General features: G+C 37.3%; 1 protein-coding gene and 2 long non-coding RNA genes across 24 annotated transcripts in view; 2 read left to right on the plus strand and 1 right to left on the minus strand.

The window, feature by feature from the left end:
- Positions 1–356: 356 nt before the first annotated feature.
- Positions 357–4,560, plus strand: LOC124329240. 22 transcript variants are annotated; one of them, XR_006916625.1, is made up of 14 exons: positions 359–626; positions 805–854; positions 1,027–1,070; positions 1,246–1,308; positions 1,481–1,515; positions 1,703–1,780; positions 1,942–1,986; positions 2,212–2,267; positions 2,434–3,080; positions 3,145–3,158; positions 3,347–3,404; positions 3,473–3,504; positions 3,584–3,657; positions 3,826–4,560. It is a non-coding gene; the product is annotated as an uncharacterized LOC124329240 (long non-coding RNA). The 22 variants fall into 22 exon arrangements; XR_006916634.1 differs by having other exon boundaries at positions 357–626; positions 2,434–2,489; positions 2,861–2,937; positions 3,004–3,080; positions 3,145–3,657; XR_006916619.1 differs by having other exon boundaries at positions 358–626; positions 3,145–3,404.
- Positions 4,561–4,686: 126 nt separating this feature from the next.
- Positions 4,687–13,499, plus strand: LOC124329187 (enolase-phosphatase E1-like). Its single transcript, XM_046788238.1, has 9 exons — positions 4,687–4,695; positions 10,233–10,237; positions 12,231–12,280; positions 12,357–12,386; positions 12,462–12,563; positions 12,630–12,823; positions 12,961–13,093; positions 13,161–13,284; positions 13,355–13,499. Exons 3-9 carry the CDS (start codon positions 12,248–12,250, stop codon positions 13,483–13,485), a joined length of 747 nt encoding a protein of 248 aa, XP_046644194.1. The 5' UTR covers positions 4,687–4,695; positions 10,233–10,237; positions 12,231–12,247; the 3' UTR covers positions 13,486–13,499.
- Positions 10,097–13,537, minus strand: part of LOC124329250 — a 409,843-nt gene continuing 406,402 nt past the window's right edge. The window contains exons 4-8 of the long non-coding RNA XR_006916663.1: positions 11,098–11,260; positions 10,854–10,989; positions 10,608–10,796; positions 10,365–10,521; positions 10,097–10,293 (exon numbers count right to left, since the gene is read on the minus strand). This is a non-coding gene — a long non-coding RNA (uncharacterized LOC124329250). The remainder of the gene's footprint in view (positions 10,294–10,364; positions 10,522–10,607; positions 10,797–10,853; positions 10,990–11,097; positions 11,261–13,537) is intronic.

A 13,537-nucleotide genomic window follows, 5' to 3' on the forward strand; every position in this document is an offset into this window, starting at 1 on the left:
TTTTTTTATTCAACTTTGAAGCTACTTTACCTTTTTGCGTTTTCCAGATTACTCTCAAGAGATTCAATGAAAAGCAAAAATAATTTGATTCCCCTTTATTTTTTATTTAGATTTTTATTTTTCTCGCGCGGTTGCTCGCGTTGCCATTTTGTTCCCACTCGAGCTGAGATGTAATGACAAATTAAAATTTATATTTCATTCTACTGTCGTTTAATAATTTGGAAAATATTTATTGAAGCTAAAGCCTAAAAATAAAGTATATTAGTTTATTCATATGATTAATGATAAATGATATGGCAATGGCATTATTAAGTTTTCCGAAGGATGGAAAACTCACCGGTAGAGGGAATCCGTCGACCGTACTCGACGAAGTGAGTGACAACCACGTTTGAATTCATTTGAACATTTGCGATGATACAAGCAAGTGCTATTGCATGGCTATTGCAAGTAAAGTTAAAATCGCTTTTGAGTTTAGTTTATGTTACACTCTGTTATTTTGTAAAATTTACTTAGGAGTGTTCAAGTTTTCTGTGGTTATTTAAAGTATGCTTGACTTCTATGTGATTCACATAGTTTCCTATTATGTCAACGCCATGCTTGATGCTTCCTATTGTCTATTGAACGTGGTAAGTAATATCCTGGGTTATTTACATTCTTGTTAGATGATGATCTTTCGAGTCTCGTTCGTATGAATTTGACAAGGTCAATTTATTGATTCCAAACTTAACTCATCTGATTTTTAAAATACTGTTTTCACTTTCCATTTTTTCTTCACCAAACTAATCTATGCATTTTTATTTTTAGATAATTCAGCTTTTGTAACTTCATGAAACAACCTCTGGAGATTTTCTCAGGTAACGTTACTTTCATTATGTAAAGAAAAAAATTAGTGATGAAACAACTCACCGAATCTGAGGTGGAATGATGTATTACTTAATTCATCCTTACGTACATTCTCTGAAGTGTTTTTAAATTTAAAAACATTGTGCTATCCACCCCAGTTCTTATACATGTCTGTTCTCACAGGTAGTGCATCTACCTGTCTCATGCTGTGATAGGAAAATTTAGAGGTGTGTATTATTTTCAATTCTGTTTTTTTGTACCATGTGATGATTTGTTATCCCTGTCATACAAAATGTTGGTGACATCTTAACAATGGTAACTTGAAAATTCTGAGAATGTTAAAGGTTTAAAGCTGCTGTCATGCTCTTGTGTTTTTTTTCTATAATGATCTTCTGGTTACAGGGCTTCCGATGTGTGGCGGAGTCGATCGTTTTTCGTATCTCTAGTCAGCGACGTGTCCCACAGGTAAATTTAGTGTCTCGTTGTGGTGTATTGCAGCGAATGATTATTTGTTTATACCGCCCCAGTCTGAAGGACAGTGTTGATTGGTTTTTTCTCAATGACAATTTTTATTGTCTATTTTCCCTCTTTGTCGAGTTTTTTAAGGTCTTAAAGTGGTCTTGTTTTATTTTTGCAGGATGTCTATTTTGTTGGTGGGATGTTGGATGACAGGTAATAGTGGAAACATTTTGTAAATCATGTATTCTTTAATTGATGATAGCTAAGTACGATGTACCCGTTATACGCGATGGCTCTGCAACAAATTCATGAAATCTCTTGCCCTCACTGAAAGAACGACTTTACTGCATAGTTGGACTTGGGTAGGAGTTAAATTAAATTATATATTTTTTTTCTTCAGGTGCTTGCAGCTTGATTTTCTGGATTTCATTCTGTGGAGGCTTATGTGACCGGGTGGTGGCTATCGTATGTCATTCAGGTACTGAGTTGGCTAAGGAAAATTAATTGGGCTGTAATGTTCTGAGCATTCTAAGCATATGCCTGATAAACCACACGGTTTTGATCGCAAGCAGGCTATTGAGCTCATTACTTTCGATTTTTAAGGATCATTTGATCTAACTTTGTATTTTATTGTATCAGGTGATGGTGTGCAGCTCTCGATTCTACAATGTAGAAGTTTTTGAGGTAATTACAAGTCTTGTGTCAATAAATTACTATTCCGATCGCCACGCCTCCTCCTCAATCGATGGGGAGGAAGGTGCCTAAATTTCGAACGGGGAAATTATGGTCACGTAGGAAGCAACTGAGATTGCATTGATCTTCAGGTTGTGCCTTATTAAACGGAGACGACACTGGGTGTAGATGGGTACATAACGTTTTTTAATTTTATTATTTTACTTTTCATTTCAGTTTTACTGTAGGCCTACCTTATGATGCCGTGCCGTCGGAGTATTAGTAAGGGGCAGGTAACTGTTAATTTCCTAGATTTTCCACTTGACGTTCCATATGATTTTTCATCTTTCGGGTCTGAATGTATTTGGATGACAACTTATTATTGCTGATGGAACATCGTATTGAGTTTCAACATTTCTTTTATATGAAACTTTTTAACGCGGTGCAATTTTTTGAAAGGTTGCGATGTGGTGCGTTCTGCAGCTGACGGCTTTGTTAAAGGTGGATATTCTCAGGTAATATGTACAGGTTTTGCTGGTTGTTGCGTTTGTTTCGTCTTGTTGCCGAACGTGGATTTTTATGTTAAATTTGTAAAGGATTGCCAGTTTTGGGAATAGTGTGATGAAAGATTAGTATTAGAGCATTGGGTTCTGAATTTCACAATAATTGTTATTTCTGATTAATTGTCTTGATCTTGCATGGACGAACTGAGGAAGTATTAAGTACAAAACTGGAGAATGTTTTTTTTTGTGTGTAAGTTTTACGTATACTGTAAAGTTGTTCAATTTAGACTGGGGAATTATGTAAATAGTATCAACACTAAGTTCTCGTCTTGTATCTCATAGAATTCCCTATTGGTCTTAACCAGTGAATATTTGTCATCTAGATGGTTACCCTAGAATTGTGAGATGAGACTGGAGGATTATAGGAGATGTACAACAAAGGCACAAAGGCGATGAAATGGTATCATCTTTCTAGTTTCAACTGACTATTGTGATGATTAACAGACCTGTTCTGATCGCTTTGAAGACTAATTGTGTTACTTCTGAATTTGTTATAATCAATCATGGAACATCTATTATACAGTCTGTTAGCTTAGCTATCTGGTAAGTTCATGTCAATTTTTTCTGCAAGTGTGTGCAGGTATTCTGATGTGCTGGTTTCTGACAGATTTCACAGTTCAGGTAACTAAGTAAACTACTTCAACTGAACTTATTTCCGCAGTGATGATCGTTTTTTCTGATTCGCACAATGTTGCTTTCTGAAGTCAATCAAAATATTAGACATGCATGACTCTGAGAAAAGCTATTTGTTTTGTATTGAATTAAATCTTGATTCCTGTTAATCCATGCACTTTGAAAAATTTATACAGGTTTTAATAAGATGAGGATCTTTTGGGGTTTCCCGTGAGATTTCTGTATTATGTGAAGGTATGTTATATGCGCATTCTAGCAGTGTGTGCTAATTTAAAATGATGACATAAGATTTCTGTGTCCAGGCCAATGATCATTTGTGATATAAACTATTTTGGTGACTACTGATTTTTGGTTTATTGAAAACCTAGTAGCTATCTTCTGCAAAATATTTACTGTTTCTATTTGGGTGTTAGGTTGTTTTTGGACAACAGCCTGCTGGATTTTAGTATTGCCATTTACCTACGGTATTGCTGCTGCAAATATTCTGGTACGTGTGGTTCTGGTGAGGTTTGAATTTATTCGTCAAATTACCCATATCTCCAGACATACACAATGGTGGTACAAACTGATTTATTGAGACTGAGGAAACTGCATTTAACATGGTACGAGAAATTATGTGTACCCATTTTAAGCGTATTTTATTATTTTATTTCAGGCGGCCGCGCATCTGAAGGACTGAACTGTTACTGTACAATAGCAAGCGATATTGTACAGCGTCTTCCTTTTGCAGGCGAGAAAGACGGCTAGACTATGACGGCCCGTCATAGTAATTCAAGTATTGGTCTTCTGGAATTCCCTCATCCTTAATATTCGTCCTTGGCTTAGCTGCCGTGTAATAGTGGGAAGTTAACGTATAGGTAATCAAAACTTTGTGCGTTTGGAGGTTAACATGATGGATTGTAAATTTCTGACATCTCTTCTGAGTTTATCCGTTTATCATTGAAGATATCTTTACAGCTAAATATCTGAATAAACTAATGTAGTTTTAAAGTGAGGCTTTAGATAATGGTTCAAAAATGCGTTTAGTTTCAGGGCAATACTTCGCAGCTTCATCTGGCACTACCTTACAGCTCGATATGCATTCAGGTTGGTTGAAGTTTGTTGGCATAACCCACTAATTAAGCCGATTGATTAAGTCCTTAACTGGCAATTCTTTGGTATACGGTGGAACAGTAAATGCTATTCCGTGTAAGGTGTTCCACCCATTGCTTGGTGTGATATCTAAGGGTTGAATCAGCAATATTTTAATTATTAATTTGATGGATGTTTTATTTGTAGTTTTACCTAATCCAATAGTGTCTTAATGTGTTCTGAGGGTGTGATTCGTTGGTGGGGCGTTTTTTGAGCTGGTTGCTAATATTTTCATTGATCTCTTGAAATAAAATTGAAAAATGCAGAGAATTTGTCACATGGTTAATTTTTTTGTATCAAACTTGGTTTCTTAAGTACAAATTCCAGTGATTTATTGAAAGTGGTGCAAGGTGATTTGAAGTGCAATAGCCACCTAACTAGTCTTGACATTGGAGTATAATGTCGTTAATCACCGCTTGACATCTGAAACATCCGCAATGAAAATAACGGAGACAAAGAACTTAAACCTGCCCAGCAATACCAGGCTTTCAAGTCTGATATTGAAATCCTAAACTCAATTATTCGAGCAAATGAATCAAAGTTCAAAGCTTATCACCTGAAAGAAGAAAAGGAGTTCTTTCAAAATGGTAAAACTTGTGTAATTGCCTTAAGGTCATACTTAAATCTTAATTTCATATGTTATAAAAAATAATTTTTTTTGGTTCAGTATTGGCAGTTAATTTTGAGCTTCTGAAAGAAATAGATTTAGTGAAGGAGTCACATTGAAAAGATATTGAAGCTAAAGACATTCAACTTACAAGATTCAAGCAGCCAACCGAGAACACGCAACATAGTCAAAAGTCATGGTTTTTCTCAGTTTTACTTTCTAGGTGTGCAATTTTGTTTGTTACAGTGAGCGCATGAGCATGACTGAAAACTTTAGATTTTTTTATCTTCTTATGTCTGTTTTATGTAATATTTTTTTTTTAGATATGTACATTATTAGAAAGGACACAGTCCTTCTTTATCCCAAAAGAAAGGATCTGTTCACTACCGCTTGCTTTTAGATCACGACAGTGTTAAGGTAGATATCCTCAATATGGAATGCGTTGTGGTAACTTTAGTTTGGTGAATTTAATTACTCTAACAAATAGCAATTTATCTGTATTTATTTGTAGCGAACTATTCGACATACAAAAGAAATGGCACAAACTGCTAACTGAAGAAACCGTTGTTTCTGTCACTAGGTGGACAAAACTATGTCCGCTAGATGGCGCGAATCAGTCCGTTAGTGACGAAATTTCTGCCATTTCTTCAAAGACACTGAGCGGAAAGGTATTTTTTTTTTTTTTTTTAAATGAGGTGTGTATTCGCCGAAGGCGAATGTTACCAATTTATTGTCATAGGCATGGTAAAATACAAGAGTCACATTATTATGAAGAAGAGATAAAATAAGGATAAGAGAGGAGGATGGGAGAAGAGAGAGGGAACCGGGAAGAAAGATTAGGCAGAAGATTAAAAGTAAAACTTGAATTCTGGAAAGTGAAGCGGTGCGGCACGCGAATGAAAAACTGAGTAAAAAGAATAAGAAGACTAAAAAGAATAAAAAGACGCCGCTGCCGACCCCCCAGATAGTCCGGTGCGACGAGATGCTGATTTGGATGTCACCAGCACCGCGAAGCAACGGACGACTCTTACGGCCACGGTCCGGTTAAGGCGCCCGCTAGAGCCTGGGGATGAAAGCAGGGTTAAAAGCGCCAGAAATTAGGGCACGAGAGACTCATGCGAAACAAAAGAGCGGCCAAAATGCACCTAAGAGCACGAGTAAAAAGAATAAGAAGACTAAAAAGAATAAAAAAGACGCCGCTGCCGACCCCCCAGATAGTCCGGAGCGACGAGATGCTGATTTGGATGTCACCAGCACCTCGAAGCAACGGACGACTCTTACGGCCACAGTCCGGTTAAGGCGCCCGCTAGAGCCTGAGGATGAAAGCAGGGTTAAAAGCGCCAGAAATTAGGGCACGAGGGACCCATGCAAAAATGTACAGAGTACCAAAACGCAACTAAGAGAAGAAATAAAATATAAAGAACTGGGAAAAGGTGGTGGTGGTTAAAGTCTTTTGATAGAACATAGGTATTTAACAAGCGCTGACCAAAGAGTTTTGGATTGGGAGAAAGCGTCTAATGGGACTGGCCACGACAGCTTTAACTCAGCCGCAGAATTTATAAGGCTGACTCTGTGTACGGCGTGGCTGGTACAGACAAACAAAATATGAGCCACATCTTCTACTTCCCCTGACAGGCAGGGACAGAGCGGTGACGGAGACTTTTTGATTTTAAAGAGAAAATTGTTTAGGCCGCAGTGGCCCGAGAGAAAGCTGCAGAGAAAGAACGGTAATTCCGAAGAAGACAAAATCAAGGCTGATTCCACTGAGGGAAAAAACAAGCGGGTCTGGGCACCCGTACTAGCGTTTTGCCAGGCTGAGTTCCAAAAGGAAAGCATTTCTGAGCGCAACACTCTTTTCCTGTGCAGACCAACAGGTATGCCTGCTGGGGTTTCAGACTTCAGAATTTTGGCCGAAGTTTCGCCAGCAATTTGTAATGACGAGGGAGGAAGAAGAGCAGCAAGGGCAGAGAAGGATCTCTTTAGAACCGTTTCAATTATTTTGAGGTGCAGAGGGAAGATGTTGGCGAGGATGAGAGCCGCGTCAGTAGACGTGGACTTGAACAGTCGGCCAATTGATAATGCAAAGGGGCGTTGGGCGGATTTCAGGGCTGCAACAACACGTTTCCTGCGGATGGCCGAAGCCCAAACAGAACAGTTGTAGAGTATTGTTGGGATCACCGTTGTTTTGTAAAGAAGAGAGATTGCATTGCGCGAGAGTCCCCAAGACAGCCGACAACATTTTAGAATAAGGAATAAGAGTTTTTTTACCGCAGAGCATTTGTTTGCTATATGGATGTTCCAACTGAGCTTGTCGTCAATGGTAAGACCAAGGTATAGGCATGAGTGTGAGCGAGACACGCATACGTTGTCTACTTTCAAGTGCAAAAACGGCAAGTTTTTTTTTGAGGAGAAGACCATGAAAACTGATTTTAGGCCGTTGAAAGTTAGCTTGACCGAACGACCCCATGCAACAGCAGAATCACACATTGATTGAAGGTTGGCCAGAGCAGTTTCAAAGTTTTTGTCCATAGCACAGAGAACAATATCGTCGGCGTACGCTAAAATAAAGAAGGGAAAGGGGAAACTAAGACTTAACAGCTCCTCTATAAGAATGTTCCATAGAAAAGGCGAAAAGGCGGAAAGGTATTTACAGTTACTGTGGATTACATTTGTTATTTTCAAGTTGGACAACTTGACAACTAAAAATTCCTTTGTAAGATTTATCAAGGTAATTCTGAGAGATTGTATAGTTTAACTTCATACTTCTGTCGTTTTGTTGTCACATGAGATTCCAAGGGGTCCGCAACTCAAATTTACTTTTTATTTTTTTTACTTTTTCCTTGCTTTATTTTTCCTTTTTTACTTGTGAGATAGGCTTTCCTTCAAGCGAAAATAAAAGGGTAGGGAGGGGATGGGGAGGAGGGGGGGTTCGTTCGCGCGCGCCCTTCTTTTAGCACGTAAAGTAAATTTCCTTTTTTTTTCCTTTTTTCACTTTTTTTTGCTTTTTTACCTTTTTTATTGTAGTAAATTTGAGTTGCGGACCCCTTGTGAGATTCTGTTCCTTGAAAGTAACTTGATTTTGTTTTTCAATAGCCAGGTGAAGTCTGTGCTTCTGTGTTGCAGTCTAATGTGCACATGGATTGGTTGCAGTCATCCAGTGAAAGGTGTGATTAAATTGAGCTGCTGCATGCAGTCTTTGGTGCTGATGTTGTCCTGGAGTGTGGGAGAGTTCCATGCTTCAAGTCTTCTGGGATCATCAGCCATATCTGAGTTGACTCTAGATCATGCTGCATTGTGGTTGCCGAAATGTTGGACATCTAGTAGAACTGCAAGAAGACTCCTTGAAATGGTAATTTGATAAAAATTATAAGTTCTAACTTGAGAAGTATCATGCTTGGACTACTACAATTGCTTACATTGTTTAATTTTAACATTTGGGGATTTCATCATGTCAACAGCTCTTTCCTTCGATCATATGTAAATTGAGTTATGGATTGTTTAAGGGTAATTGGTTAATGAGATGAACAAGATAGGCAGATACTGTGGAAGAATGTTTTTGTTTTGCTACAGAGCACTACAAATTTCAACTTAATTTGTATTGAAATCTTAAATGAGTAATCTAGTTTCATGTACATTTTTGTTTAAACTATAGTTATCAGATGGTGTTGCCATCTGGGTGAACTCCATTTGAAGTGATTTTTTTTATTTTATACAAAATTTCCATTGATCAGACATTAATTTCAATTTGGTCATAGGTTTATGTTTACATAGCAGTGATGTTGCTGTCCATTCCAATATGGCATGTTGTTGCAGCCTATACTGGTGAAAGATTTTTTGTATCGAGTTATGCTGTTGCTGTTCCTTGGTGTCGGACTGCTGGTGTTGTGCACGAAAGTTACATCCAGTTTTAATTGTTATTTGTGTCTATGCCGTTAACCGTTTATATGTTGAAAAGGAACAGAAAAGTTCCTTGGTGTTGAATCGCTGGTGTTGTGCTACTTAAGTTACATCCAGTATTTTGTTTAATTGCCATTTGCGTCTATGAAGTTAACCTTTTATATGTTGAGAATGAAAAAAAATAGTAATACGGGGAATTTTTACGTTGAACCAATAATAAACATGCCTTCGCGATTGGGAAACCAGCGAGGAGGAGATTGGGGGGGGGGGGGGGCAATTGGTTTTAATTAACTGGAAGAAGTCGTGGTTTGTTTTAATAAGGTAGAAATAAAATCCTTTTTCTATCACATCCATATACCTACCTATAAAACCACATCTATTCCTCAAACCTCATAACTTCCACCAACATCCATTCTTTAAACCCCCATTTCCCCACAAATGTCAAATATCTGTAATATGTAAATATTATTAAAAAATGAATTATCTAATATTTATGCAATATGTAAAACTCATTTTTATTCTGGAACACTTACAAAATAAACAATTCATTGAACAGAGCGTCCGGTTCGAGACAATTTTTTTTGTGCGAGGCCTTTTAGCAAGTAATCCACAACCCGATTTGACAAAAAGTGTAGTAGTTTGTTTTCACGGAAATTGCGTCAGACGGTTAAAAATTTCTAATTCAACAATCTCATGTAGAAATTTGCATCTAGTCTACTGGTACAAATTGCGTTTCTTTAAGCTTGATTATTTAGATGTGTTAAAAATATTGTGAGTAGCCAATAAATTGAACTAATTCGTTTTTTCAGAATATTTTGTAGATAGATCACAAGAAAATCTAAAAACAGCAAAGTGATCTAAAACCAAAATATTCAGAAATAGTGGATTAATTCAATTGTTTAGCTACCCACAATTGCTTTTGACACATCACCTAAATTAATCAAGCTTAAAGAATCACATTTTGCACCAGTAGACTAGATGTAAATTTCTACATGAGATTGTTGAATTAGAAATTTTGTAACCGTCTGACGAAATTTCCGTGAAAAGAAACTATCACTTTTTGTCAAATTGGGTGGCGGATTGCTTGCTAAAACTCGCACATGCAGTGTCGGCGTAGATCCAGGGAGATTACCTGGAAATGGAAGAAGAGAGAAGAGTGCGAGGCAAGTTTTACTGGGGAGCGATTAGTCATACTAGGCTTCCGGGTTAGACTCATGACCCTCTAAAAGTTTTAGTCGGATCATGCGCCTTCCAAGTCCCCGTTCGACCAGAGCCCTCCCCTCCTCCTGGTTTCACAGCGGGTGAGTGACCACCGGCGGGCGTTGGTTAGTGGTTAGTTAGGGAAACGGGGCCACAGAAAAGAAGGGAGCCCAGTTATGCACTTGTAATAGAATCTGACTACACAGTTTATCAGTCTTGGATTACAGCATTCTCTCTTCGGTTTTCAGTTTCACCAATGGAGTCCATGATCAGTAGCGAAGGATTACCCTGTAAGCAGAATTAACATTTATTTGGATGAGAATAATTTTCAATAATATTGTAGCGACAAAAAGCAATACCTCAAATCAAGAGGGGCTGTGTAATAAGGAGCTAAATAGGGAGATTCAAGGGTAGCATTCATTGGGTTAGCAAACAAGGGACCTTGTTGACTTTCTTGAAAGAACATTACTTTTCATAAACACTGTCATGCAAATTTAGGAACCTGAAGGTTACAACCTGTAAATGAAAAAAAAAAAAAAAAAAAAAAAAACATTTAAAAAATAAGTAAAAGAATAATTAAACAGTTTTAAGTATATACTCACGCAATATTTTTCTCGCCAAAATCATCATCTCGTCCAAGGAAACGCCATCATACATCGCGAACAGCCAAAAATCTAAAGGGTAAAACTCCGTGCTGTGTTAAGAGCAGGGTAGCAGAAGCCGGTTGGTTAGTCGAATGATGCTGGCCGCCTAAATGATGTTCATGTAGGCCGCATCTTCTCGGTCATAACCTCAATGACTAAATCAAGAAACAAAATTTAAATTCAGTGACATGACAATGAAGTTACACAGGTAACGGTTTCCTAAGCAATCCAGAAGATGGAACGAGTCAAGTTCGATGACAAAACGAATGATCCGCGTTGAACGTGTGGCCATTGCCTTATTTTAGAGGGACAACCAGACATTTGGTGTCATGGGCCATATCTAAATAAGAAACCAAAAAATCATTAAAATTGCTCTTAGGATGACAACTTCTCTAAATTCAATTTAAACACAACTTCCATTTATGATAGCATAATCAAAATATTGAACCTCTGTTTTTGTTGTTGACAAACAGGGAGATTCAAGGGTAGCAGCCAACGGTTAGAAAACAAGGAATCTTGTTGATTGTATAGTCCTTGTCCTTTTTCTTGAAAGGACATGATTTCTCTTAAATAAGTCTGTCATGCCAATTTAGAAAACTATAGTTTAGAACCTGTAAATAATAAAAAAAAGTCACCTTGTTTATAATTTGTGCTTGATGTCTATGATCTAAAAGAATAATTAAACAGTTATCAGAATAAACTCGAAATTGTCTCTTAAACATTAGATAGACGTTAGAGCAGATCAATACTTTTAAAACATATTAGACTGCAACAAAGAAAGTTCAGTGACATGACAAGTGAACTTACACATGAAACCACCAATCAGTTATCCAAGGTTCTCTAGAAGATGGAATGAGAGATTGGTCCATATGGCTATTTTTTATGTTTGATAGTTTATGAGATATTAATAATTTATTTTAAATGGTGGCTTGCCAAAAAATCAAACTAAATCCACTTTTTCAGAAAATTTTGAAGAGGTTTCTGTTCACTAGAAACTTGTATCCAAAGTCAAACAATTTTTTTTTTATAATACCAACCATTAGTGTTTACTAACTAGTAACTAATGATACTGAATAGAATTTTTTCGACTTTGGATGTCAGTTTTTACTGCCTTAGCAATGTCACGGTCTGGTCACGGTGGTCAAGGTTAGAGCAGTTGACTTCTTTGTTTTGGCGATGTCTCCATATGGGAAAATGTTGTTTCTATTCTTTTATGTGACTTCAGAATTCCAATCAAATTAATCTTTGACTTACGGTAAACTGATAAGTTGGATTTCACTTGTTATGTTATCCTTGGTTAGTAGCAGACGTACTTTCGTGAAATTTAGAAGAAGCCACGTTGCCAATTTATGCAACTCAACTTAAAACAACCAGTAGAAATTTTGAATATTCATTCGCGCTCTTGTATTTGGTATCGTGTTTTGTGCGCGGTTCCTAGATGGCGAAAACTTGTTTACAATTTGATTCCAATCTTTTCTTGTCATTCAATCTACATTCAATCGTTTAGTTTGTCTGCTTGAGTCGGTTTCCGCACGTGTTGGCGCTTCGTTTCTATTTAAGCTAAATTAAGCCATCAATTTTGACATTCAGTGGAAGAAATGGATATCAAATGTTTACTGTTAGATATTGAGGTAAACCAAACTAGGCCCTTTCTGTAAGTATTGTTTTTAAGTACTCTGAATTGAACATGTAATTTTTTTACTACAGGGAACCACAACAAGCATCAGTTTTGTCAAAGTAGGTTTTATTAGTATGATCCATTTAAGTTAAAGTTTAAGTAAAATGGCAATATTACCTGGACTGACTTTTCAGGATGAGCTGTTTCCATATATAAGAAGAAAACTTGAAAGCTATTTGGAGTCTAACTGGGATTCACTAGAAGTGCAAGATGATGTTGAATCATTGAGGAAACAGGTATGAATATGATTGAGTATTATGCTGAATACATGCTGTCACACATGTATAATAACTGATTGACAGGCAACAGAAGATGCAACTAAGATGGGTGGGGTGCCTGAAATTGCCAGTTCTCTTGAAACACCCACCTTAATACTGAGTTCTGTAATTACTAACATCAACTGGAATATGGATCAAGATAGAAAGATGACAGCTTTAAAACAATTGCAAGGCCACATGTGGAGAGAAGGATATTCATCTGGAGAAATTCAGGGCCAGTAAATGCATTTTTTGCTTTCCATTTCAGAATTATTATTTGGGCCCATGGAATTTCCACATTATTGTTTTTAAATTTTCGTGAAATATTAAACACAATTGCCTAACATTCATTCCTTTAATTTTCCTTTTGAAACAGTTTGTACGAGGACGTTGAAGGAGCGCTGAAGCTATGGACATCTAGCGGCCAAAAAGTGTACATTTATTCATCTGGGAGCGTCGAAGCGCAGAAACTTTTGTTCCAGCACTCTGTTGCTGGAAATTTGCTCCAGGTAATCATCCCACACTACAGCGAGTTTGAATGTTCCCGCTAATGTTACAATGCTATTTTTCCCCCAGTACTTCTCCGGTCATTTTGATACGAAAATCGGTGTGAAAATCGAGTCAGCCAGTTATCAGGAGATTTCTAAATCGATTGGAGTTGCACCAGATAAGATTTTATTTCTTACCGACCTTCCAGCAGGTAAAGGAGATACACACTAGGGCAATTCACACGCTGATTAACTCTATCGCCTTGTTCTCTCTGTAAACAGAAGCGATTGCAGCCAACGAAGCCGGTGTCCAGGTTAAACTGCTGGTCCGGCCAGGTAACGCTCCATTAAATGAAGAAATTCTCCAACGTTTCGGCATTTGCCACAATTTTAAAGAAATCCAACTCAAATAAACAATAAGGCCGGTTGGTTTTGTTTCAATCCTTTTTTTTGTATTGGATATGG

Source organism: Daphnia pulicaria, chromosome 3, assembly GCF_021234035.1.
Source record: "Daphnia pulicaria isolate SC F1-1A chromosome 3, SC_F0-13Bv2, whole genome shotgun sequence".
In the NCBI taxonomy this organism is placed as follows: domain Eukaryota; kingdom Metazoa; phylum Arthropoda; class Branchiopoda; order Diplostraca; family Daphniidae; genus Daphnia; species Daphnia pulicaria.